Here is a 27,564-nt window from a genome sequence, read left to right as displayed (position 1 = left end):
TTGTGTAAGTCCTGCACCAGTGGCAGCAGTTCTGGCACGTGACAAGAAAAAGGGCATTAAACAAAAAAATCCACTTCTTATGTGTGGAATTATTTCTACCCAAAACCAGACAACAATTGTATAGCCATTTGTACTGTATGTCAAGCCACAGTCAGTCGAGGGAGGGACCTTAACCATCTTGGAACCTCGTCTATGTTACGCCATTTAACAAGAGTCCATGGCAAAGTGTTGGGAAAAGCTGAAAGTTCTTCCAAAAAAATTACAAGCACTCCATCATCAGCTAGGACCCTCCGGTCACCGACATCCCAACGGCTACAAAATACACCCACCACACCATCCTCATCAATATCCTCAGTAGCGCTCGGAGTTAGCCCAGCATCACACTTATTAAGGCTGGATAACTCCTGCACTATTATTGATTCCTCTGAAGAAAGCGTTAGTCCCACTGCTGCTGCTGTTGCTGCTGCTGGGGGTGAATCGTCAGCCCAGGGGCAGGTCAAGAAAATGAGCAGTCCTACATTTCAGCAATTAACTGTGAAACAATCATTTGCTAGGGGAAGCAAATATGACAGCAGTCCCCCAGTCGCCAAGCGAATCACAGACGCCATGGCTGCAATGTTAGTGTTAGATCTGCGTCCAATCTCCACAATAAACGCAGCTGGTTTTTCACAGTTAATTGAGGTTTTGTGTCCGCGTTACAGAATTCTATAGCGACACCATTTCTCCCGTAAAGCAATTCCACAACTATACCAAAAAGTGTGTAAAAATGTAGAGATTGCGCTGAAAAATGACATTCTGCCCACTGTCCACTTAACCACAGATACGTGGACAAGTGGAAGTGGCCAATCCAAAGACTATATGACTGTGACAGCTCACTGGGTTGGTCATTCACCTTCATCAGCAGGAACAGCAGCAGCATTTACACCACTACATAACATTTGTCACAGGCACCACTCTTTGTATCAACGGCTTCACTACCAGGCATACAGCTGACAATTTGTTACACAAACTAAGAGATGTGATTGATACATGGCTTATACCACTTGGACTCTCCCCAGTATATGTCATTTCTGATAACGCCAACAATATAGTGCGAGCATTACAGCTGGGTGATTTCCAACACATTCCCTGTTTTGCTCACACCATCAACTTGGTGGTGCAGAGCTTCCTACGAAATAACCGTGAGGTGCATGAGATGCTTTCGGTGGCCCGTAAAATTTCAGGCCATTTCAGGCATTCAGCCACAGCATGTAGGAGATTACAGCAGCTCCAAGAGCAGTTTAACTTGCCCAGTCACCAACTTAAGCAAGAGGTGGCAACTAGGTGGAATTCCACCCTGTACATGCTTCAGAGGATGGAGGAACAGCGTAAAGCCATCCAAGCATATTGCACAAGCCATGACATTGGGAAAGGAGGGGGGATGTATTTCACTCTTGCACAGTGGGGAATCCTTTCAGTGCTGTGCAAGGTGCTGAAACCATTTGAAGTTGTGACGTGTGAAGTGAGTGCAGACTCTGCTAGTTTGAGCCAAGTCATTCCTTTAATTAGACTATTGGAAAAGCAGCTTGAGAAACTAAAAGAGGAGCTGAAAGCAAGCAATTCAGCAAAGTATGTTGGCCTTGTCGATCAAGTACTTCATTAGTTTCACAATGATCCTCGAGTTATTAAGATCTTGAACTCAGATCAGTACGTTTTGGCCACTGTGCTTGATCCAAGGTTTAAGACCTACATTGAGTCTTTACTTGTAAATGAGCAAGATGTGAACTTTTGCAAGGAGCTATTGCTGAGCAAGTTGGCCGCTGAACTGGGCCTCGGCTTGACGACGTGTCCTCCTTCACTTTCTCAAGCTGCTGCTGCTCGTAAAAAATTAAATTTCCAAAAAAGAAGCAGGGAAGACGCAGGGGGCAGACCAGAACAATTTAACATCTGGGCTGGTTTGAAGGATTTTTCAAAAAAATGTGTCACCTTGCCCATAACTCCATCCAATATGAGTATAAACATGCAAAGGATGGTGGAGGATTATTTTCAAGAGGTAATTGATATGGAAATGTCAGACAGTCCCTTTCCTTAGTGGGAGGAAAAGCAGGCCATTTGGAAACCCATGTACAAACTTGCTTTGCAATAGCTAAGCTGCCCACCCTCCAGTGTGTACTCTGAACGAGTATTCAGTACAGCCGGGAACTTAGTCAGTGATCGCCGTCGAAGGATACTTCCAAAAAATGTGGAGAAAGTGATGTTTATAAAAATGAACTACATTTTCCACGAGGAAGGCCTTCATCATCAAAGACCTCCAAGCACTGACTGTTCTCTAATGGCGGATTCAAGCGGCGATGAATTGATAGTCTGTGATGATGACGTACACACTGATGAGGGTGAGGATGAAGATCCAGATGATGACGATAGCATCTTTTTAAAACTTTCTATTTAAGTCTAGGGTGCAATCTACTCCCAAAGAGGAAAGGGACTTGTGGCATTTTCATATCACGTACCGTCTTGAAAGGCTGCTGTTTGGGCAATTTATCCTTAAGGGTAGGGTGTCATACACACAGTGACCCCAAAATGGCTTTCTCCATTTCAATTAATATTGTACAGTCTATAAGGGCTGAATTTTTTGGTATTTTCGACAAGTGGAGGGGGGCCTATTGAGACAGAAACCAAACTGGCTTTCTCCATTTCAATTAATATTGTACAGTCTACAACGGCTGAATTTTTTTGGTATTTTCGACAAGTAGAGGGGGGCCTATAGAGACAGAAACCAAACTGCCTTTGTCCATTTCTTTACATATTTAACTATAAGTGTAGGGTGTAATATACATCCAAAGACGATGGCTGCATTGCCAATATGCATAGATGGAGAGGAAGACAATCTGTTTTGTGTGTAGAATTAATGAAGGCCTACCGACCAGGAATTAAACTGATTTTTTGATAATTTATTAGCTTTACAATTACATTACTTATCCAAGAAACAGGTGGAGCACTAAATTTGGTTATTTTAGGCCCAAAAACATTGATTTTCCAACAAGATAGCAAAACAAAACCAAACAAAACCAAAACCAAAACACGCAATGGCGGTTTTGCAAAACCAAAACCAAAACACGACGGTAATCCAGATCCAAAACCGAATACAAAACCAAAACACGGGGGTCAGTGACCATCTCTAACTTTAATGTCTTTAGCTACCTTAGCCTAGAAATGCACTTTCCAATATAAATTGTGTCTAGCTGCAAAATCAGAATGCCCCATAATTGCACAATCTCAACCCCTTAAAGTTCTGTTAAATATCCTGTCTAACAACAGAAAATGAATATATGATTATTATAATTTTGAACAAACAATGCAAATAAGACCCTGCTCCTCCCAGCAAAAAGTGTAAAATATTTCACCCCACATTGGCTGCCAATTTGACAAGCTAAGCCATGTGGTTACCCATATACTACAGGCATAATAGTACTGCAGAAAGCCCAAAGCACCATTTGTTCCCCATATATTATTGTAGATTTTCTTTGCTAACTGTACAATACAAGCCACCATGAGAGAGACAGTTAATGGGAGAATACAGAAGATGCAATTCACTAGAAATTACCCACATCCCACGCCTCTTACATGAACTTTAAATTAATATACATGTTCTAATTTTTTTGGGGAGTTTCATTCCAGTTTAGTGATAGTGATAATTAGTACAAACTTAGTGGACACTTGCATGAGAAAATATGCATTGGTAGACAAGCACAGCAAAATCAGACTACAAACATTCCTACTAAATATGATTCTCTATGCGGTGTTTGAAGTGGGGGTGTATACGGTGGTATGCCATACCGCCACTTCTCCTGCTGCCTTCATTCTCTAACTTAAATTCAATTGACTTTCCATACCGCCACTTCTAAAATTCTGTGTTTTTATCTTTAGTGTAGGGAACGTGGGTATAAATTACAAACATACGTCTACTTACCTTTCCTGTACTCCAGCCTTGCCACATTAAGAAACATATAAGTTTTAGTGAACTCTATACAAGTTGGAGTGTTAATGTTTGTGTTAACAATTATGTAGAATATTCTCGGAAAATAGATGCTCTTACCCGTATTGTACAATACCCATAAGAGGCCCAGAAATTCCAACATCAAGAGCTTCTGCCATCTGGTTAAGGAACAGCTTCTGAATCCGGAAGCGTCTCTTACCAATACTCCAACTGCCGTCAATGAGGAAAACCAGATCTATTTTGCAGTCTACATGGATACAGTAGTGAAGAAAAAGTTATTTACATTTGATTTTTTGCAGTGATTCATATACATATAACACTTTGACTTGTCAAAGAAATTGTAGGCCTGTTTCTACAACAATTATCCTATGTATCATGGATGTAGCTAAAAATTACTGAGCCCCAAAGCAACATTTTTAAGGATCCAGCTGTCACCACAAATTATATAGCTCTGCAATGGATATAGTTTTTATCAACCTGACAATGTTGTCTGAATGAAATATACATTCCTTTAATAGTTATTCATGTGCTATGCAATGCTTCTGGTAAACATGGGTGCAGTTCTATCCTCCTCGTCTTCCTATCAGCATTTTGTTAGCATGAGAATTGATCCTGTGATGACAGGCTAAACAGTGCCCAGAGTTTCAGTCTGCAGGCTTAAACTACACAGAAATGTTTTTCTCCATGCATATACAGGGCCAAAATGTTTAGGTGTGAACAGCAATATGACAGTTCTATATTTTGTTTAAGGCCCTTCCTCTCTCAGGATGCTACCAAAAATATTTTCCATGCACTCATCATTTCCCGTCTTGATTACTGCAACCTTCTCCTCACTGGCCTCCCCAGCTCCTACTTCACCCCCCTTCGTTCTATACTCAACATGGCTGCGAGACATATCTTTCTTTCACGCCGCTCTTCCTCTGCCTCTCCTCACACAGTCTCCCTTTCCCCTACAAAATCTTTTTCAAATTCCTAACCCTAACCTACAAGGTCCTCTCCCACTCCACTGCCCCTTATATCTCCAACCTCCTCTCCATTCACACTCCCATCTACTCCCTGTGACCGGACAATGACCGTCGCCTCTCCTACACACTGATCACCAATTCCCACGCCAGAATTCAAGATTTCTCCCGGTCTGCTCCCTCCAGTGGAATGAGCTCCCTTGCTTTATCCAAATGTTCCCTAAATTGTCCACCCTCAAACGGGCACTTAAAACCCATCCGTTCCTCAAAGCCTACCAGCCATCCACCTAACCATCTCTCCACGCTTGTTCTCCTTACCTCCCTCTACCCTGTATGCGCTCCTCTGCACCTGTTCCCCTCATCTGACTCCCTCTTGTGGCCTGCTGTCTGTTTACCCTCTCTTTAGTATGTAAGCTCTTTTGAGCAGAGCCCTCTTCCCTCCTGTCTGTACTCCAGTTTTCCTCCTCCATCTTCCCTGCGGATACCTTGTGGCGCCTTATAAATAAAGGCTAATAATAATAATAATAATAATAATAATAATAATAATAATACAGGAATCATAAAAACATAATTGGCCATAATGTGGTTACTGGTTACTTCCTTGATAATAAAACTATTGATTCAAATCATTGTAGTATTCCTAGTGGTATAACATGCAACAAAAGTCACTACAAACTTAGGTGTAATTATGACCTTGATATACTGATATAGGCATTTGTTAGTATTAGACAATGAACTTGAGAAGCTGTTTTTTCTGTTTAGTGCTGTGGGACCTACTGGAGTGGTTTATAAAGAATTATCACTGCTTCAGTGGGTGACCCAGCACAGAAATGGATAAGCACCTCCCAGGACCTATGACATAATTTAATCACACAATGATGGTTGCGATCTTTAAAATGCTTCATAGAAGGACAGAGCTTGTTAGCAGAGCTTGATACAGTGGATAGCTAAGACTGCCAAATGCTATTATGTTGCCGGACACAAGCAGCGAGTTCCCCCCGTGAAGAGTTAGAGTCTTCCAGGGGAGGAACAATACTATTCAGGTTTGGAGGGTTGGATAAACTTTAAAAATACTTAAAAGTTGAATTGTTCTTTAAAACTAAAGCTTCGTACACACTACGGTAATATCATGCAATTATTGTGCCGATCACGCAATAAACGACCATTTGGTATGAAATCAGATTAGGGTGTTCTCTCCCATGACCATGATTTAATTCACCAATGCAACGTATCCTTTGATTTGATTTTTTAAACTTCCTAAAAATTACGATCAACAATGTTGGGCAAATGTGGAAGTGTGTGCACACTCACGGCCAGCAGTGTAGGCAGATCTCTATAGAGTGTACAGTGAACAATCTTTTCAGCAGACGGTTATAAGAGATGAAGAGCACAGATCTGCTGGTAAATCGTGTAGGTGTGTACACATAAATCTGCATGCTCATTGGGAGTTTTAGTCGTTTGTAAAATTGTTACAGAAATCGCATCTGTAGTAATTTTATGTGTGTAACCAGCTTAAATCATATATTCTCTTACATTAATTATACGCAGTGGTCGAAGTGGATGTATGAAAAATCTAATGGGAATGTAAGTGAATGGAAATTGATAGTTTTACAATGAAGGCAGAAGGAGAAGTGGCGGTGTGGCATAGCACTGTATACCAGACCACTTTGGCCACTGATTATAAACCTGCAAATGGAGAGAAAAGCACACATACTTATGCCTCCCAGGGCTACTGTTTCCACTGGCGGTCTTACGTTCACAACTTCCTTTATGGCACCTCCTCCTGCACCTCCTGTACAAAGAAGTAAATGTCTTATAATTAATCTAATATTTTATTCAATAATACAGTAAATACACACATGATACAATAGCAATATTTACATACTGCGTGGAATTTCCCATCATTATTCTAAAAATGCTGAAAAATTTCCATCAGATGGTAAGAACAAAGACATCAATATATTGCATCTTTCATGGGTATCAAAGGTCTATTCTAAACTGTTTGTAAATGAGGATCTCCACTATAGATTATCCTCTCCAGAACTGTTATATAATGGCAATGAAGAGTTTCAGGCAATATAGGTTTTGTCTCTGTTACTACCCGTAGGGAAGAATTTAAGTACAACTTCCTGACAGGCTGGGTTACTAGACAATAAAAATGCCTAAGAAAGATATGAAGAGAAGCAACTAACCACATTAATCAAATGCTGACAGCCATTATTGAGTTAGAACTTATGCTATAGAAATGTATGCATGAAAAAAAGAGAGTGAACGTAAAATGTTTTGTTAATTATATTTACTAAGAGGGGACTGTGTCAGTAAAGAGTAATTAGGCCTAGCAACCTTAAACAAGTGTCTTTTTACCTTTTATTTTTTAATACACAATGTTTATATAGTTATGAGTAAAATCACTAGAGATCCAGTTATTCAGAAATATAACTGAATAACAATCCCATCTATCTCATACACAAATCTCCCCCTATTTTCGCACCACAAAATGTCTTTTCTTACCCACAAAAATCACCCTTCTGCATAAAACAGTAGACTATGCATTTTGTCCCTTAAACAGGCTTGACTCTTGTTCTATGTTCTATGCTCAACATATACTCCCTTATCAAAATATCTCTTACCCCCCCAAAACCTGCTTCCTGACAGTCACAACAGAACCCCTGTGTACAGAACTAAAACTTTATTGGATGAAAGTGATTTGGAGGGAGAAATGAAAGAAAAGCAGATAGCATCTCACTGCTACAGAATGTATGATTAATAGGTATAGTACTTTGTCTAGTGTTCATTTATGGGATTTTTTGAGGGGTGACTATACCTAAAAATGATTTTAGCTAATTAAAATGCATGTGTCAGATGCAGCTTAGTGGAAAAATGTGTGCTAACACATATATGTGAATAATACCCTAAGGAGGGGGCATGTGTTAGGCTATGTACCAACAGTGAGGGCTGTGGGACACACTGAGGCTGTTTACAATTACCTTCATGGCTGACACATCTATTATCATCTCCAGGGCCACCTTAAAGGTAAAACTACTGAGGCAAACACATTTGTCTCCAAGCTTGAGTGAACAGGAAGTGATGTAAGCTTGGGTCTCCATGACCTCTGCACTGTCGCTGTCTCATATAGCTCTCCTCTCACACTCTCCTGGATTAGATCCAGCCTCACACTGGCGGTTTTATGTTCAATGCTTATGCCAAGTTTGGCTCCTGGCAATAAAAACTGTATGCAGAGCATTCTATTATAGAACCTTGTCTGCATGCTTCTTTTATGCAGTATAATTCCTGATTCATGAAGAAGAACTGGCTAAGAATCAATTTCCTAAGGGTAATGTACATGGGTGCACAACGTATCTAACATTAGCCTCAGGTGAATGGTTAACAAGGTCTTCAAGAAATTTGAAATTATGCTGCAGAAAGGAAGCCTTAGTTGCCTATATGATGTCAAGGAAACATGGACTGCAGTCTGCCACCATACAACATTCTGTTAATGTTGTTTAATTCTACTGACTTTATTAATAAGTTATTGAAGCAAGTCAAAAAGATTTTTGGTAGCTTCATATTAACATGTGTAACAATAAAACTTTAAAAAATAATATTAAATTAAAAATAATCATGATTTTGCTCAATATAGGTACATTACCTCAGTCTAACTAAAACTTAAAATTTAGTACTGGGTAGAGTTCAGTGAGTCCATGATGCCAGGCTGAGTGATAGGAGTAAATAGGAGTGTGGCATAGTACACTTGTAGGCATTGAAGACCACAGCAGATTCAGTGAATGGCGCATACAAGGTAAGTAGCCATTGTTTTATGTTGACCCATTGTCCCAGGTAGTACTGCATTTTTGATTTTGTGTGTTAACCTTTCACCCTTGCAAAACACAGTATTTTGAAAGGAAAAACATACCTGTCTCTGTGAAACTTCTCCATGGGTCTTGTTCCACAGGTACTTTAACTTCTGGTTTAACTTGAACTAAAAAAACAAAAAATAACATGGTAATTAATTGAGCATGCCTGTATAAAAATGTTATATGCAGTATATTAAAATGTAAAAAAGAAATTGGTGAAGTTAATACATTATCTTAAAAATATAATACAGTTTATTAGTAAATCATGCATAATAAATACTGGCATAAAACAATTACATTAAAAACATACAATATTGTCTCAATCATGAAAAATTACATTTCATTGGATTCACAGAAACTACAGTCAGTGTTCACATAAGCTATTGTCTGACTGGACAACAGCCCGGGACGCAGGATTGAATTAGGCGCTAAAATAAAATTTTCCTGATTGTATGGGATGCCGAAATGACATCCAGTTACATCAGAGCTTCATTAGGTGGAAAGAGGCACACCCCCTTGGCAGGGACACCAAGAGAAATTTCAGGTTCCAGAACAGCAATTTTTGGGTGCGCACCCTCTGAAGAGATAGTGGTCACACCAGGTTGGTGACTCCTCCCACTACACAGGAAGGCCAGAGACCCCAGGCAGGCTCATGCCCCGGTACTATGTTCCTGCTCCCCCCCCCCCTCTGTGCCCCAGCCCCTTGGCCCCTCTCCCTCTGGTGCTCTATGTCCTTTCTTCCTGTATGTCCTTCACAGCAAAGACTCTCAAACGTCCTTCATGTCTGTGTGTGTGATTCACACTATCACACAGACATGCAGGAAAGGCAGTTAACTCTTTCATTGTGAAAAAGGGTACACACATGATATGTGCACACATGTTCTGAATCTGAAGTGGTAGTGCCCCCTGTCAGGGACGCAAGAACTACCCTGACTACAGCAAGTATTTATATGGCTTCCTGCATATCTGGCTCATGTAAGCTTACATTTATAGCTTTTGAACTGAATTCATTCAAAGCGCATACCCTAAATCATGGCCATGGGCTTCAAATAATTCACCTTTCTCAGAGTAAATGTTCTAATTATTACTTTTTGGAGTATAAAAATATAATAATAACAATAATAATATTGAGGAAGATTAGCATACGTAGATCCTACTTCTGATAGTATTACCTTTTGTTTCTGGTACCGCTTCAACACCCTTCCAGATTGTGTCTGAATTACCTTTTGTTTCCGGTACCTCTACACTCTTCCAGACTGTCTCTGACTCAGTGTTTCTGGAATCTGAAATACAGTATACCCTAATGACATTTCCCAGAATAAAATATGTAAAGAAAAATACTAAAAGCAGTGGAGGTAATATACACAGTGCATACAGCACACTTGATGCACACAGCACACTGTCTTGGTTTTGCACTGTTATACCTGGATGGTCTGCCCAACACTCCTACCCTCCGTGAGGTCGCCCTGCTCTCCTGGGAGTTCGGGAGGACTCCCAGAAATTCGTGAGTCTCCCAGACATTCCGGCTTAAACTATAAGTTGGTACAAAAGTGGATACAGAGGTGCTTTTAATCCATATTATGCAAGGAACTTTCCATATCTCCCCTGTGCCTGTGCAAACCTCCGCTCCTCTGTAAATGCCGGTATCTTGCTCCAAGACCCTATGCGCCTTGGTGGAAATATGGAAGTGCTCTTATGCAAATTGAGGTACATCTTGAATCCAAAGCTCGTTTTGCCCTGCACAGTGGACATTTTGCGCTTTGTTCAGCTCAGTAATACACAGCCTTCGATATACATTAATTTTAAACAGTGTCTTTACTTGCTCTTAAGCCTATTTTTTATTGTTTACTACATTGGGTAAACATTTCTGTTTAATTTTTAATTGATTGAATTGTACACTAGTTTTTGTCTTTGGAAGTGGGAAATATATTACAGCCAATCTGACATGAGAAGCAGAGCCTAGATCGCTCATCGTTACAGAAACATGCAGAATCTTCCATTAAATCATAGTGACGCTTAAGACAGCCAAGAATGGGTTCGTCCTCCAATTTGGGCCAAGTAGCAACCTGGAAAGGATCACTTTCCAGTTTGGCAACACACATAGGTGGTTACATTGAAAACCTGCGCAAGATCTACAGTTTGGCAAATGGGCTGAATGGCTGAATCATACTGGGGCGTTGATAGTGTGGTTGGTAAATTACTTCACAAAAAGGCACACAGCGGCCATCTGTATTTACCCGAAAATCTACTGATCAGCTTCAATCTGACAATTCTCAAGCATGCCAATTGAACCAATTGGTTGATTTTGACACATAAGTGGCCAGCTTCACCTAGATGTATCTAGGGGGTCTGGAAATACTGTGTATAAGTGGGTTTAAGAATGAAGCCAAGCTGTTCCTTTTGACGTCTTCTGCGGAATGGAAGGAGGGAACAAAATGGGGGACATTATATTCTTAGTGTATTGCAGAGGTATCAGGGGGTGGTAATGAGAAGGAACATTATGTGTAAGGACCTTGATGGAGTTCTAGTACTTGCATCACAGTGTGTGAGAGAGGACACTTGCTAGAGATTATATTGCTCCTTTGTAGAACAGTTGATGTCTGTTGTGTACTGTGTGTATGTCATGGTCGGCCCCTCTGTTATCTGTTATACAGTGTTACATTCCTGCACAGATTGTAACTCCCCTGGCTGGAATATGGCAACAAAACGCAAATCCCTACTTCATCATCATCACCATTTATTTATATAGCGCCACTAATTCCGTAGCGCTGCACAGAGAACTCATTCACATCAGTCCCTGCCCCATTGGAGCTTACAGTCTAATTTTCCTAACGTACACACACAGATAGGGACAGATAGACAGACTAGGGTCAATTTGATAGCAGCCAATTAACATATTCGTATGTTTTTGGAGTGTGGGAGGAAACTGGAGAACCTGAAGGAAACCTACGCAAACACAGGGAGAACATACAAACTCTACACAGATAAGGCCATGGTCAGAAATTGAACTCATGACCCCAGTGCTGTGAGGCAGAAGTGCTAACCACTTAGCCGTGGTGCTACTTCCTGTATTTGTCAAATAGCTATGTATAGATTTTAGATATATTAGACTTTAATATGTTACATTTAATTGTAAATATATGCTAAGGTAAAATAAATAGGTTTAACAGTTTATATAATAATATGCTTTAACAGATGTATAAAGTCAAATACATGATATTATAGCTATGGTTTCCCTATGATGTTATTTTGATATCACTGTTTATGCCATATTTTCTATAAATAAAAGTTCCAAGGACTGTTGAAACATAAACATTTTGTGGTTGTTCCAAAATACTATAGTTAAGTTTTTTTTACAGATTAGTTAGGAATTTAAATCTCTGAGCAATTTAAAGTGGAACAAACTCAATTAACTCCGCTCAACACCTCACCAACATCTCTTATAATGTTATTATGTTAAAGGAAGAATTTGCTATTGAATTCTTACATACTTTTTAAAACTACATTGTCATCTTTTGAGGACTGGGAATTTTCATGACAGTAGCCTCCAAAGTGTATGGTCCTGTGCTGTGTATACAGAGAGCAAATGACAGTTCTATGATAGCGAAAGTGGTTTTCTTTGATAGAGTTTATGCAAAGTGTGATATGTAGACGTATGAACAAGTTAAAACCATTAGTGTGGCTTACATTGTTACTAGAAGCATATTCTAAAAGATCATTTAGTGATCCAAGATTGCAGGTAGCACTGAGTAAATTATGGGTAGATTATGGCATTGAAGGGAAGTACTGAGTAAACACATTCCTCATGGTTTGTCTGTCAAAGGGCTAGATTTACTAAATGGCGGGTGTGAAAATGTGGAGATGTTGCCTATGGCAACCAATCACATTCTAGCTGTCATTTTGTAGAATGCACTAAATAAATGAAAGCTAGAATCTGATTGGTTGCCATAGGCAACATCTACACTTTTTCACACCCGCAGTTTAGTAAATATACCCCAAAGTGTTCAGATCCAGGCACATGAGACCTTTAACCCGGGGATTCTTGGTTTATTACTGAAGACCTAGGTTATTATGGCTTTCTATATGTTTTTGAGACCCTCCCATCTGGGTCCTTCCATCATTCATCAGCACTATTTTTTCGAACTTATGTCAACAAAAGTCTGTTTCTTACATCCATAGTCCACCCTAACCACAATGACACATTTCCCAATATGCACTTAAATACTGTACACACTGTTTTTTTCTACAAGTATGCTGTATACCAGGCAATGGCCAGGTCACTTTTGCTAACATAAAGGTACACTTAATAAAACATATCCATACAGGTTTAATTATTTAGACTACATTACATAGACTGATGAAAAAGAATGAATAAACTACTTACTGCCTTGTGAGAACCCCGAGACCCACCTATCAAATTCTGACATGCTAGTCCTAGGACTGGAAACTGAGAAAGAGAAAACATGACTTATCTTTCTGATGCCTAGATAAAAATCTTTTGCAATGCAAACATTTAAGCAGTGGATGAAGTATAACCCTAAACATCATGTACACATTTAAAATATAAATGGAAAATAAGGTGAAAACAAACACCAAGCAAACAGCAGAATATAGAATAAAACATAAAACAGAATAATTACCATTATGTGTATTGTTTAATTCATTTAAGGGTTGTGACTGAAACCTCATAAACTCCAACATCAACAAAAATACCTGTAAGCTACAAGGTACTATTGGTTGATTTTTATAGGCCCCTCTGCTATAAGTGGTTGTTCACTCTGAAAAGAAATCCTACACCCTGCTCAAAAAATATGTTTTTCAACAAGAATCCTTTACTTTCCAAAGACTCAGTGCTATACTTCTGTGTGGTCTCTATTTTATATTCCCCTTGTAGATGTTTTCTCTCTTTCTTCTCAGCCAAATACATAGTGCAGAAGCTGGATAATACTAATTTGTTGCTTGTGTTTTGATTGCCTGATCAAGCCCTGACACCTTATTGTACTGTCGAAGCCAACCACAACACAGTAAGCACGCCAAGTTGGTAACATGATAACTGCACTGTGGAGATGAGCATTTTTGGCATACAGTGCTGGATCTGCTTGTAAACTATGTAATAGAGAAACAATATGTAAAAAATATTTTAGGGAGTAATTTTAGCTCTAATACACTATAAGATATCAGTCCCTTTTGTAATTGTTTTCAGGTTCACAGAATTTAATAATGGTACGCACATAAAAATTGTGTTTCTTCTGTGCTTATTCTTTGTATAAAGTATTTTTTTAAAAGCAAAGAACAATTAATCATTAATCATACAAGCAAAATAGCAAAACAAACTCGGTACATGGATAGTAATACATGGGTTTTGGACAAATAAATGGTAAAATATAGACAGATGAAAAGAAAAGGTAAAAGTAGAGATAACATATAGCCCATATGTAGTTTGGAACTTCTCATCCACCCCATGATCCAGATTTACCATGTCCAGCATCTTTGGTAGATGCGTGAGAATTAGACTTATAGGGCTAGATTTACTAAGCTGCGGGTTTGAAAAAGTGGGGATGTTGCCTATAGCAACCAATCAGATTCTAGCTTTCATTTATTTAGTACCTTCTACAAAATGACAGCTAGAATCTGATTGGTTGCTATAGGCAACATCCCCACTTTTTCAAACCCGCAGCTTAGTAAATCTAGCCCATAGTCTTAGATATGTTGGATAATTGCCATTTGAAAGCAACGTGGAGTCTGACTCTCAGGAAAATGATTTGCAATAGAGTGGTTTCTTTCTGTTTAGTCCCGGGTGTATGGGGCCCAGTAAGGGCTTGTAGACACAGGCACTGAAAAACAACACTTGTTGAAGTGTAGGTAACTTGTACTTGCTTCAAAAGAGTTTTCAGATGATTTCATTGACACTTCTCAAAGCTGAACTTCAGAACGGTGTACTTTACAGAGCGCTTTGACAGGCATTCCTATATAACTCCACTATATTTTACTAAGCTGGACGTCTACGAATGCGTGTGACACAAAATCAGTTTATTACTATCCAAACTAAAAATGAATGCACTATATGAAAGCAATAGAGTCTCCTATAGATCATAGAATCATATATGTTTAAATTAGGCCTAACAAATCCATAATAGCTAATTACACATATATATAATCTCAAACTAGAGATGAACAGGCTCGGATATCTGAAATCCGAGCCCATCCGAACGTTGCCGATCCGAGCCGGATCCGAGACAGATCCGGGTATTCCCGCCAATTGCAAAACTGAAACCGAGGCTCTGAGTCATAATCCCGCTGTCGGATCTCGCGATACTCGGATCCTATAAATTCCCCGCTAGCCGCCGCCATCTTCACTCGGGCAGTGATCAGGGTAGAGGGAGGGTGTGTTAGGTGGTCCTCTGTCCTGCTATATCTTGTGCTGTTCAGTTCTGTGCTGTGCTGTGCTGGGGAAATAACAATGCCCTTAGAAGGACACAGCACAGCACAGCACAGCACGAAAATTTTAAAAAAAAGTTATAAAAAAAATAAAAAAAAAATAATTATAAAAAAAAGAAATTAAAAAAAAATATCCAAAAACAATCCTGCAGTATAAGTCCATTGGTACTGCAATATTACAAAGTTCACTGATTCTGCAGAATAGACTGGGAATTAGTGGAAATGATTGTTATTGAATGTTATTGAGGTTAATAATAGCGTAGGAGTGAAAATAAACCAAAAAACTTGATTTTAACACTTTTTATGGTTTTTTCAAAATAAATCCGAATCCAAAACCTTAAATCCGAACCAAAACCTTTCGTCAGGTGTTTTGCAAAACAAATCCAAACCCAAAACCTCAAGCAAATCCGAATCCAAAACACAAAACACGAGACACCAAAAGTGGCCGGTGCACATCCCTATCTCAAACTACACTAATGTTCTCTACAGAGTTCACATTCAGTATTCCGGTATAGCAGTCATTTTTATTTTGGACATTAATAAACTGATTTTTGTGTAACACTACCAGCAATTCATTAATATATGTTTTTATAATTAATAATTTAGGATATAGCACTGAATTTATATATAATTTTATTGTTTGTTAACCTAACTGAGGGTATTGGCAGCTCTACCACATGAACTGCTGAGTTATTTTAAGATTTTTTAATTTTGGTTACTGTTGAAATTGACACATAGTAAATCAAAGGACTATTCATTTATATAATCTTTTGTGGTGCCCCAGAACCAGTGTGTTTACTATGCTTTGTTGACATGCGTTAAACATGCTTTAAGCACCTGATTTCAATGCATATGTGTACAAGGCCTAAGCAATGTGGAACCTGAAGGGATGAGCCAGTTAAGTAAGGAAATAACTTCTGACTTTAGACTATAGGTGTGATAGCAATGGAACGGGAATAGTGATTTCAGGGGTTTTACAAAATCTAAACTCTCTGGAGAAGACCCTAGGGAACAGATTTCATCAGTATTATGTACCAATGCTGAATCATTTCACATTGCTCATTCTGCTGAAGGTTGTTGGTTGTAGAGCATCTTTGAAAATTTGTCTGTATCTGAGAAATGAATGGAACAGAGACACTCCCAAGTATGTCAGCTACACATGAGAGACAAGGAGTCATCTTCTGGTGATAAATCTTAAAGCCATTACAGTTACCAGGGATAATTATTCAAAGCCGAACCCCTTGAAGATGGCTGGATAGTGCAGCAAGTGGGAAAACTTCTGGAAACCTCTAGAGAAAAAATGTTGTGTAACTTCCTGCTCTCCAGGAGAGGTGTGAGACATTGGCTTCATTTGGTTTCAGGACAGAATCTGGTTATATTGTATCTTAGATATTGTATCTGGAAAATGTCTAACCCCTCTACAAATCCAAATGAAATGAGAGACCACATCAATGCCTGACGAGAAAACTAAAATGAGTGAGCAATAAAGCTTATATTTGATGTGTACCCACTTTAGTGATTCATTTTAAGCCACATTTTTCCAATAACTGAGCCCAAAAGGTGACTTTACTTTAATTAACAATGCTTGGGGCACCAAAGCCTCCCATATGTCTGGTTGGCCACATAATCCCTTGGCAAATTTAAGTTAATTTCTAATTTTTTCTAAACTCTACAAGTGTCACCCATTCCCCAAGGTTCCAGTTAAATTTAATAAGGTCTTGGTGAACACAGGAAAAGTACGTTATAAGCACATTAAAATGCATGTATACTGTTGATGCAATTTCCATGCACTGAGCAGGACTCCACTTTCTTTATATGGCATTTGAATCTTGTTGCATATAGAGTCACATATGTGTAACATGCCTGTATAGAAAACAACATTTATGCATGCAACTTGTTTTGAGGGTGGGCATCCTTGTTTAGGTTCATTAGGTGTTTGTACATCATTCTGAGACTAAGTGAAATGAATGAACTTGTCTACATGAAATTTTGACACTTATCAAAGGTCCCAGAACACTTGGACTACAGAACACTCTGGAGATGTTAACTGTAACTGACCTGTCTACACTGCTCATCTGGTGTAACCACACTGTGGTTTATCCATGCAGGCCATATTCCACAGACATGTAAAGTTACTACTGCTAAACACATAAATACACCTAACCTAATGGTGGACATGAGTAAAACCAGTCACAAGAAATGATCGCATTAGAAGAAATGGGGCAGCGGGATCAAGTGAATGCATTCCTGCCTATGCAAATCATGTTTGATCTGGCCCATGTAGATGGCACCCGTACACCAGACATCAATGATGCCACTGTGCTACTGCCCAAGTCAACTTGGTTTATGTATAAACTGTAAAAGAGGGACTTTATTTAAAAAGACATAAGATAGTGATTTAGGCAACCCTTAAAGAAAAACAAATCTCGCACCTTTACACTTAGGCCAGCTTAAAAACACAGCTGCATGAGATATTGAATAAATACCTTATTTTAGCTTGGTGCTTTAAACCAGTTGCAGTAGATATCCTCTCCAATTTTGTAGCAACACACTATGCAGGTAACCCAGGTTCCAGCACTTGAGAATTACAGACTAGGTTAACTCTGATATGGAAGAAAGGTGTGTGAATTTTAGTTTCCCACCTATTGTTTACCATCAAGGCTGGAACCTTTATTTCCTGCATGGTGTAAAGTGGTGGTGACCAATGGGAGTTGGCCTAGTTTTTCTATTCTCCGTTCCCAAAATTAGTGGATGATTATTATTTGTGTTAGTATTATTGAAGGTATAAATAGTGTGCTAAGCACCAGAAGAATTACAGAGGATTCAGACTCGTTTGTTGGAGCACGCAAGTAATTGAATGAACTGGGGCAGCACCATTATGTGGAGATGGTGCCCGGTAAGCGGGGGAAGGTGCCCGCCATCGCTATGCCCCTGGAGGGGCTGAAGATGTGCCTGGTCCCCGGGAGGGGGATGAAGAGTCCCCTGGTAGCTGAGCCCTGCAAGTGGGTGAAGAAAGAAGAGGAGAAGAACTTACCCGTCCATCGATCCAGCGGTGAGTATCGTGGCTTCTTTCTTGCAGGTCCTGTGCGCGGGGGAAGGATGAGCCAATCAGGGCTCATCTTTCCCCGCTGGCCAATCAGCGGCCGGATGCGTGAGCCAATCGCGGCTCGCGCCCGGCCATTCAAAAGATTGGCGCCGACGCGAGCCAATCAGCGCTCGCGCCGGCTAATGACGTCACACCGGCGACTATATAAGTCGCCGGGTGGCGCCATTTTGCCAGAAGTCCGTCGGCGGAGAAGAAGGAGGACGTCTCTGCAAGACGTCCAGCAACAGGACCAGTGGCAGCGGCGGCAGGGGGCCCTTGTAAGGGCCGTGAGCTACCCTGCCGCCCGAAGACTCCAATCAAGCGGAGATCGTCGGCGGGGAGCCCTTGTAAGGGCTGAGAGCGCCCCCGCCAAGCAGCCCTCAACAGCGCCGAAGAGGAGAAGAGGCGCCGCCGGCTGGAGGGTCTGGAAGACCCGGAGTAGGAAGCAGAAGACGGCGTGGCAAGCTGAGATTCCTGCGCAGAGCAGGTAAGTGACTCAGCTTTAATTCGGGCACTAGGCCCGTGGGCACAGTCGGGCACAAGGCCCGTTGGCACCGTGAAGTAGGGGCACAAGGCCCAGGGACCTGGGCACTAGGCCCCAACGAAGTTAGTGGGCCAGTAGGCCATTAGTAAATATGATAAAGGGGATAAGCCCCTATTAGTTAGACAGGGGCGTGAGAGCCCAGGTACAAGGGCACAAGGCCCTTAGGTAGTTAGTGACCTAGAGGCCATAGGAAGGCCAGAGGGCCTGGTTAGGGGCTAGTAGCCCGTAGGCTATTAAGGGCACAAGGCCCTCAGTCAGTTAGGGAGGCCACAGGCCTCAGGCAGGGGCTAGGACCCCTAGGTAGCAGGGCACAAGGCCCTAGTGAGTGGGCTCAGAGCCCTGAGGTAGAGAGGGGGCTGAGGCCCATTAATCAGAGCACAAGGCTCTGTGTGTAGCTGGGCAGAGACCCATGGTGTGTAGGGCATAAGGCCCTGGTGGTGTGTGGTAGAGGCGTGGGAGCCTCGTGAGTGTAGGCGCGGCCCTGTGTGAGGTGAGCACACGTGGTTAGGAGGTACAGTAGAGCGTAGGCTCCTGTGGTGCTGTAGCAATCTGCTGGTTGGCTAGCAGCGGTGTGCTCGGGTAAGTAGCGTGCAAAGTACTGTATACTGTATTTATTCTGTCTGTGCGGCGAGTATAGTTTACATTACGGTATTTTGGGGTGTGCTACATAACTGTGTCCAGGGGCAAGACGTCAGGCCCCCATTAAAGGTAGGCTCTTGTTCCTGTGGTTTTCCTGTGCTAACCCGTGTTGTGGGGACAAGTGTAGTTACCAGCATACACATAGTCAGGGGAGAACACACGTAGTTTCCCTGTCCCTTAGGTCCCCGGGGTCACACTGGTACCCAGAGGGGGTGGCTGAGTGAGTCGGTGGCAGTGCAGCACACCTTGAGGCAGTTCCAGGGGCGGCCGTGGTTCTGATCAAGGGTCCTCAAGGCCGGTTCCGTGCAGGTGGACCTGTGGTTCCGGACGTAGGGACACGTGTGAGATACCCGAGTACAGGCAGTCGGGCGGTTCAGTTCGATCGGCTGTTCCGTGCGGCAGTCGGCCCGCGGGTTAGTGTGCTGTTCTACGGAGCCTCAGCCGGGCTTAAAGAACCGGTCCTTAGGGTCCGTGGGTGACCCCATAGCAAGAAGGCAGCTTCTTGGTACGACCTGGGTGAGGGGGTTAGGAACCGCCCTCCGGTTTAGGCTGTGAACACCGGCTGGTGTTCCCCGTAGCGTGTAAGTGAGCAGTTCTGTTAGTGCACCACACCTAGTTAGTCCTAGTGTTTTGACTTAGTTGCGTTGCCGACCATTAGAACGTTGTTAGGGTCGGGTCGCTGTTGTAGTTAGTCCAGTTTTGGTGGGTGCCATCTTAGTCTCACGGAGAGTGCAGAGGGAGGCTGTGTGTCCTTGTCATCCGCAGGTATCGGGGAGGTGCAGGAGAACCGGATCGGAAGTGGGAGTGTCCCGGTGAGTATCACGCTCGATTCCTCCTTTCGGTTAGGCCCTCACCGGCAGGTGTGTGAGGTACTTGAGGCGGGATTAGTCCTCGGACTGGTCTTGGCCTTCAGTGCCTGTAGTCCCCCGCGTCTTGGCAAGAACAAAGTGAGGAGGCGGCAAGGAGCTTGGACTGACTGTGCCCTTGTTCTTTGCCGTAGTCTCGGACAGCCCTTACCTGGTAGGCACGGCCGTAATCTCTGTCTCTATCTTAGAGGGACGTGATTGGAGGTGACTGCGACTGCGGATCTGCTGGGATTGGATCGCAGCTGGGAAATAGGAAGCGGACTGGAGGTGACCATCGTTTTCAAGGTGAGAACTTTTGTGTTGCGTCTGTCCCTGTCTTTCCCCGCAGGGGGCGTTACAATTACACAGACTAATCCCATGCATTGCACATGCAGGTTCTGTTCTACACAAGTTCTTGAACAGCTGTTTGGGCAGCACCTCATATGACTTTTAGAATGGCCGAGCAGAAGAGGAACTTTCTTGATGGCAGAATTACATTGTAGCTTTAGGTGATTTGATGAAACATGATTGGACTATTTAATACAATGTGGGTAGGAGTAGCTGGGTAATCACATTAAATCAGTTGGCACTGCAATTTATATAATATGGAGCTGGGACATAATGTTAGTCTGACTAAGATGATTCTTCCGTCTGATGAACATGAATCGAAGTTGATTATATTAAAGGTGAAAATGAGGTATGGAGTATGGAAGTTAGATTTAAAATTGAATGAATAGATAAGATATTATTTTATTCTTTGCATTTATTTAAAGGCAAATGCTGCACCTCCACACACTGCTCTGTTGTGATACTTTGTTGCTTCCCTTCTGCGATGTTGCCTGTGTCATATATGTCAGTTTTTGTGACACATATTTATGCAGCTCTGAGATACCATATTCTTCACAAGGATGCACGACAATGCAATGTAATATATATGGTGAAACAGAGGAGTAGACTGCCTACTGCTGATTCACTTTTTGTCAACCATTGCTGGCTGCTTCAAAAATGTTGTTTGGGTGTTATTGGATAGGTTTATTTATATGGCACTTTTAATATGATAACTTAACAGGTTACTAAAAGCTGATACATTCAGTGGCTTAGTGCATAGGATGTCATTGCAAGCTTTCAATTCCCCAATTTCACATGAGTGGTTTGAAACTTTAGTTTTCCGAGGACTAATGAATTTTAAAATAAGAAGGTTATTTATTATTGGAGGTCCCAGTTTCTTCAATCACAAATGCAGTCCACACAAGTGTCTATGGGGAGTGCAAAAAAACCCTGTTTTTTAAGCTTGAAATTCGGAGCTTGATTCCGAAGCTAACACCAGCTGAAGATGGTATTAGTCTTTCTATCCTATTGGCAGGCCCGGCGCTCCCATTAGGCAAGGTTAGGCAGTTGTCTAGGGCGTGGGGCTCTAGTCGGCGCCACAGAAGTATTGTACTTTAATACTGTGCGGCGACCGCTGAGCATACCTTGCGCGGCAGCCGCACAGCTTCAGATAGATCCATGGATCGCGACCGCCGCCCTCCCCTCCAACAGCTGATGGGGCAGACCGTCCCTCTGGCTCCTCTCCTCCACTCCCCCTCCCCTCACTGACTGTCGGGTGTGACATCATCATCACGGTCCGACAGTGTCAGTGAAGGACGGGACCCAGCAGCGAGGAGCATCTTTATGGAGTAGCCTTTAAGGTAAGGAAAGAGAGGGGAAGGGAACATTTAAACCTGGGGGGGGGGCGCATTGAGACCCAGGGGGCGGGGCAGTGTGCTGGGGGGGATTTTGAAATTGTGCCTAGGGCGCCGAGGACCCTAGCACCGGCCCTGTCTATTGGGAGAACATCGGAGGGATCTTCGGATCCCTCCCAACCACCCTCTGGGCTCCTAACCATTGCAAATTGTCCCGGGCCATAAGAAACTGTAAGTAAAGGGGTTACCATTGCAGTAACTTTACAATAGATTATTCGCCAGGACAGTGCTACTGTCCCAGCTAATTTATTTTTTTACTAAAGTAATCTTAATTCAGTTCTTATCATTGCGATAAGAAATGATAATTTACATGAGATATATGCAATGGGTCATAATTAGACCCCTTATTAAAGTAAATGGAAATGTTCCTCCCCTGTACCTGTGTGACAGAGAAAGACTTTCTCTTTGATGTCAGACTGCCACCAGTTGAATGCTATTTTGCTTTTCTAGCTAGAAAAGAGCCAACATTTAAAGCTCCCATTTAAGTTTTATACTGTATGGGGCTGATTAAAATTTTTTGGACATGCAGCTAGAAAAAATTGTAGGTGCAAATTTGAGGAGAAGCAATTGCGCTACCATTTATTAATTGAATTGGGCTGTTATGCTTGGCATAGCAAAGCATAGTAATGCAATCATCATTCATGCCAATGGGTGCCATCCTGCCTGACATAAGCCACTGCCATCAATGAATTGGAATCGTAATCCACAGGACCAGGCTTGCACCACTGCCCCCCTGCTTTGCCCCACCAATAAGAGGGCATTAGTGCAAGCCTGCAGAAAACAGCTGGGGACTTAGGGCCCCAGGGGTGCAAACTAGTTTTCCATTTAAATTTCAGTGTACAAATAAGCTATCAAGTATTTGTGTGCTACATGAAAAAACAGTCACCATTTGACTTATGTGCAAAACAGAAAACTAGTTTGCACCCCTTGCATTGTAACATGGTTTTGTCCAGGAGACTGAAATAAGATACCTCTTCATTTAAGATCCTTAATGAATCAGGCCATTAGTGTCTTAGTTACTACAGTATATATCTATTTAAATAAAATACACATTTTTTTTATACATATAGATGCATACATATGTATCTATAGTATATGTTCAATATATTAGGGTGGATTTCAAGCACATTAATAAGTTATGCAATTGATAAGTAGAATAGACATTATTACACGCCACCATTACTTTTCAAAGGGCAGAGGATTTGCATGCAAAAAGCTTTTTGTTCTCCTGTGCAAAAGTGAAAAATCAGGCAATTCAATAGGATAGCGGGAATTTTTTTTGCTTTTGCACAGAACGGAAACATTTTCTCCTTCGAAACAGGGGTGCTGAATTGGCCCATTAGAGTGATGCCACATAGCAGAAAAACAGCTAGGAAAGAGGAGACACTCTTAAATAGAGCTATCTTCTTGCTGGCAGACTGAAAAGACTTTTATAGCAAGCTAGCAGTTTTTCAGCAGTTGTTTAATCTCTTATGTGACACATGATGCAGGAATAATAACAGAATTATATAAAGCATCCTTTTAGAGTTTAGGAATAAATCCAGCTTGAAAGTGCAAAATCCATGTTGCACTGTCGGGGGAGGGCACCATCCTAAATCCGTCAGATGCAGAAAATCCCATACCTAAGCAGATTTTAAATCTGCTAATATAACTTGGCATTTAAATTCACTGCATATCTATTCTTGATAATTTGTCCATTCACCTTTAATATTTTAATGATACTTTACAAATATTGCATTTCAAACAGTATTGGTATAAGATATACTGTATCTATATTAATTTTAATGATTACAACATACATTAACATATTTCCAATCTTTGTATAGTTCTTTTTACAGGATTGCAATTGATATAACATGGGTTTACCTTGAGGATCACGCGTTTCTACAGGCCAGCTGGGTACAGCAGGGGGAGCTAAATTGCTACTTTCTGGAACTAGAAAAATTAATTTGCAGTTAGTGGCTAAATATAATACTAAGTAGTACAACGGTACAGTATATAGCTGTGATAATAATTATCATACCTGGTGGTCTTCGTTGTACTGGTGGAACATTTAATCGTTGACTAGGGCTTAATGCGTCACGTCTATTATTTTGTAGAACTAAAACAGATCAATGACTTATGTTATGATTGGTTATGGTGCTTTTTGTCTGGCTAAAAAATTATAGACATACAATAGCGGAACATTTTGAACCAGTACAATTATTTTTAGCATTTTAATGGAAGGTACTATACAGGGCTGAGCACACAAGTGATTTCCCATTCATTTAAGATTGGCTACATTAATTCCGCTGAATGCACAGATACTTCAACTTAATCTGTTAGTGAATGAAGGATAATAGAGTTTATTTATCAAGTAATACTCAGCTGCCCCAATAGCACCTGATTGGCCTGGCTAGTTAGTTCACATATGCGCAGTGGATCTCAGTTCCACTTGGTGTACAGAAAAATAAGTAAATAGTTAAAGCATAGTAAAATAAAAATTATATATATATATATATATATATTTTTTTTATATATTACATTTCTACATATAGAACAAATTCTTTGTTAAAAGAATAAAGCATTTCTATATATTTCTTTCCTACTTGTGCTTCTGCAATCTTCTTAAATAGGCTTCCCAGTGCAGGGTTCCCTTGATGTACAGATGAAGCCCTATTGCCAGCAGAAACATCCATTTTCGCCAGCCATAGTGTTTTTCTCGGTTTCACAAATAAACCCCACAGAACTGAATTGAGAACGGCAACTCTCAGCCCCAACAACATGACCCCTTCCACCCAGTACAAAATGTTCTGCACCCGAACTTCCCACTTATTTACAATAGCAGTTCCCTGGGCTGAATTGCTTCATTGATGAGCGTGGTAGTGTTTCACATCAATTAGTTAAGCCCAAGGAACTGAAATAGGAAATTAAGTGGGAAGTTCAGATGAAAATCATTTTATACCGGGTGAAAGGGATACATTTTTGCATCTACACCTCACTATCAATTTGCTAAAATAAACTGATATTCCAGGGTGTCAGGCAGAAGTGTCAAACACAACTAAAGTATGTTCAAAACAGAGGGATAGCATCATTTTATATCCAGCTTACAATTCCCTGTGCTAGGTACATTTCAGCACAGAATATGTTTGAGGTTACAGTACTTTCATATTCAACTCACTAATAAGCTTATGTTGGAGAAAAATGCAACTTTACCATCAGTGTTATATGTTTCTGCAGACCAATTGGGGACAGCTTGGGGAGCAATATTGCTGCTCTCTGGAACTATGGAAATAATTAAGGTGGTTAGTTAATAATTTACTCATTAATATAATCATTTATTCTTCTATTTGTTACTATCATACCTGTTGGCCTACGTTGAATAACTGGAACATTTACCCGACTTGGAGTTTGCCAGTCACGTCGTTGATAACCTATACGTAAAATGTAGGTGCCATTATATACAAAGTTTAGGAGCATTGTATACATTTATTAGCCTCAAACACTGGTGGTAATAAACACAGTGTAAAACAGAATGACACACAAACTCAGCTTTTGTCCCTTGATTTGCATTTGTAGACTTAGGGCCTGAGTCATTAAGGAGAACAAGTCAAATAAAGGAATAAGTTTGATCCTGGACGAGCCATGTTGCAATGCAAGGGGTGCAAATTAGTTTATTATTTTGCACATAAGATAAATACTGGCTGCTTTTTCATGCAGCACACAAATACTTAATCACTTTATTTTTACACTGAAATTTAAAGTTGATCTAGAACATGCCCTACCACAACTATAAATCTGTCAACATATTTTAAATTTACCTCCCCCTCCAATGCAACATGGTTTTGCCAAGGTGCAGAATTACTACTTTTTTTTGCTTTACTCTCGTTAATGACTTAGGTTTTGACTAAAGTTGGTTTATGATGCGAAATAGCAGTGCTTGTGGGGGGGCAGAAATGTGTACAGGCTGATGGAGAGGTTGGGTGGAGTAGGTGCATAATAGCATTTACATTGGTGGAACAGTGCAATTAACGAGATTTAAATTTGTGCTGCGAGATTACTGAAATGAAAGAAATGGGTATATGATGCATTCCTTGCTGTGTGAAGTGGTGCACGTGTGTTACACAAGTGTTTGTCACTCCACAAATGGACTTCATTTTTGCACCAGCTCTGAGCTGGCTGTCTTTGGGTCTTATCCTATCATTTTAACAGACTTCTTTATTGGAGAAGTACATTTCTAGACCCACTCTGAGTAGTGACATAAAAAACTTCACACACAAAACAGTGACACTAAAAAAAGTCAGTTCTGATTTCCCCTCACTCATATGAATAATTTAATCCATAAATGAAGCTAATCCGAGCAGTGCTTTTGGAGAAAAATTTAAAGGTTTAATATAAATAAATGAGGGGTTCCAATGTGGTAGGAGCTTGAACTTCTATGTGAGATGCACAGTGCACCTCTTGGAATTTTAACACATACATGCACTTCTAGATGGTGGAGACATCTCCCAAGAGTGGAGAATAGGTGTGAGTAGATGTGTGTTAGGTAGGCCATCTAGGAGCACCTGTGTGAAATGAAGATGTTTTGCGGTGTGCTTGATAAGTGAGGTCCACTGAGCACACCCTCACATGATACAATCTATTTACTGAGTACAGAGTATGTACATCCAGGCAGATTTATCGTTATTGTGCATTATTTATAATCCAAATATCACTATGCCTGGTGTCACACGAGCGCCTTTCACTCAACAAATCAGCAAGAGAAAACAATTCTTCACTATTTCATCGTATTTTTTCCTTATGAAAAAGTCTTGAAAGTTCTACATATCTTAGAAGTTTCTGATAAGCAGTATAATGTCCCTGTAACAGATGCCGGAGAATACCATAGACTTCTGCGAAGTACAGTACTTATTTGATTCAGTTTTTTTCCTGATGGCTCTAATTGTTGCATGCAGCTTTTTTAAAGCTGTCAATACAGGAGATCTGCTCCTGTGACACCAGCTAAACAGGCCTATTCATTTCATTGTTCAGCATCTTTAATAAAAAGGGGTTGCTTTTTCCTACAGGGAAAGTAAAGTATAAAAACCTCTCACTTGACACCAACCTGAGATGGTCAGGGCAGCAGTGGCAGATTTGTTCTGTTCAATGTAATTGCTCTACTTTTTTCTCACCATAGCAACAGATCCTGATTTTTTCTCCTTTGCACAGATGTAAGCAATTATTGTTTCATTTACATTTTTGCCTTTCTAATTTTAATCATTGTAACAGTTTCTATTTATACTTTCAAACTATGACTGTTGACTTGTTTCCTTGTAGGCTTTGTAGTCCCCTAAAAGTTACCCTATTAATTTAAATGGTAATTTTTCTAACCGTTTGTTTCCATAAAGTGCAATGATTTCCTGTAACCACGAGCAACCTTAGTTGTACCATATAGACAGATACTTAAACAGATGTGTAGCCATTTCTTTATGACTTGCAGCACACGGAGTCTGATTATATC

General features: G+C 40.8%; 1 protein-coding gene across 5 annotated transcripts in view; it reads right to left on the bottom strand.

The window, feature by feature from the left end:
* Positions 1-27,564, bottom strand: part of VIT (vitrin) — a 108,234-nt gene that overhangs the window by 13,713 nt on the left and 66,957 nt on the right. The window contains exons 14-22 of one of the 5 annotated variants that reach the window (XM_075203630.1): positions 25,430-25,498; positions 25,281-25,349; positions 24,109-24,186; positions 23,952-24,020; positions 13,177-13,239; positions 9,965-10,075; positions 8,852-8,917; positions 6,653-6,730; positions 4,076-4,223 (exon numbers count right to left, since the gene is read on the bottom strand). In XM_075203630.1, the coding sequence (XP_075059731.1) occupies positions 4,076-4,223; positions 6,653-6,730; positions 8,852-8,917; positions 9,965-10,075; positions 13,177-13,239; positions 23,952-24,020; positions 24,109-24,186; positions 25,281-25,349; positions 25,430-25,498 (751 nt within the window). The remainder of the gene's footprint in view (positions 1-4,075; positions 4,224-6,652; positions 6,731-8,851; positions 8,918-9,964; positions 10,076-13,176; positions 13,240-23,951; positions 24,021-24,108; positions 24,187-25,280; positions 25,350-25,429; positions 25,499-27,564) is intronic. The other 4 variants (XM_075203631.1, XM_075203632.1, XM_075203633.1 and 1 more) reach the window with 4 other exon arrangements.

This window comes from Mixophyes fleayi, chromosome 3 (genome assembly GCF_038048845.1).
Source record: "Mixophyes fleayi isolate aMixFle1 chromosome 3, aMixFle1.hap1, whole genome shotgun sequence".
Lineage (NCBI taxonomy): Eukaryota > Metazoa > Chordata > Amphibia > Anura > Limnodynastidae > Mixophyes > Mixophyes fleayi.
The sequence above is the reverse complement of the archived record's forward strand: the minus strand, read 5'-3'. Positions and strand labels throughout refer to the sequence as shown.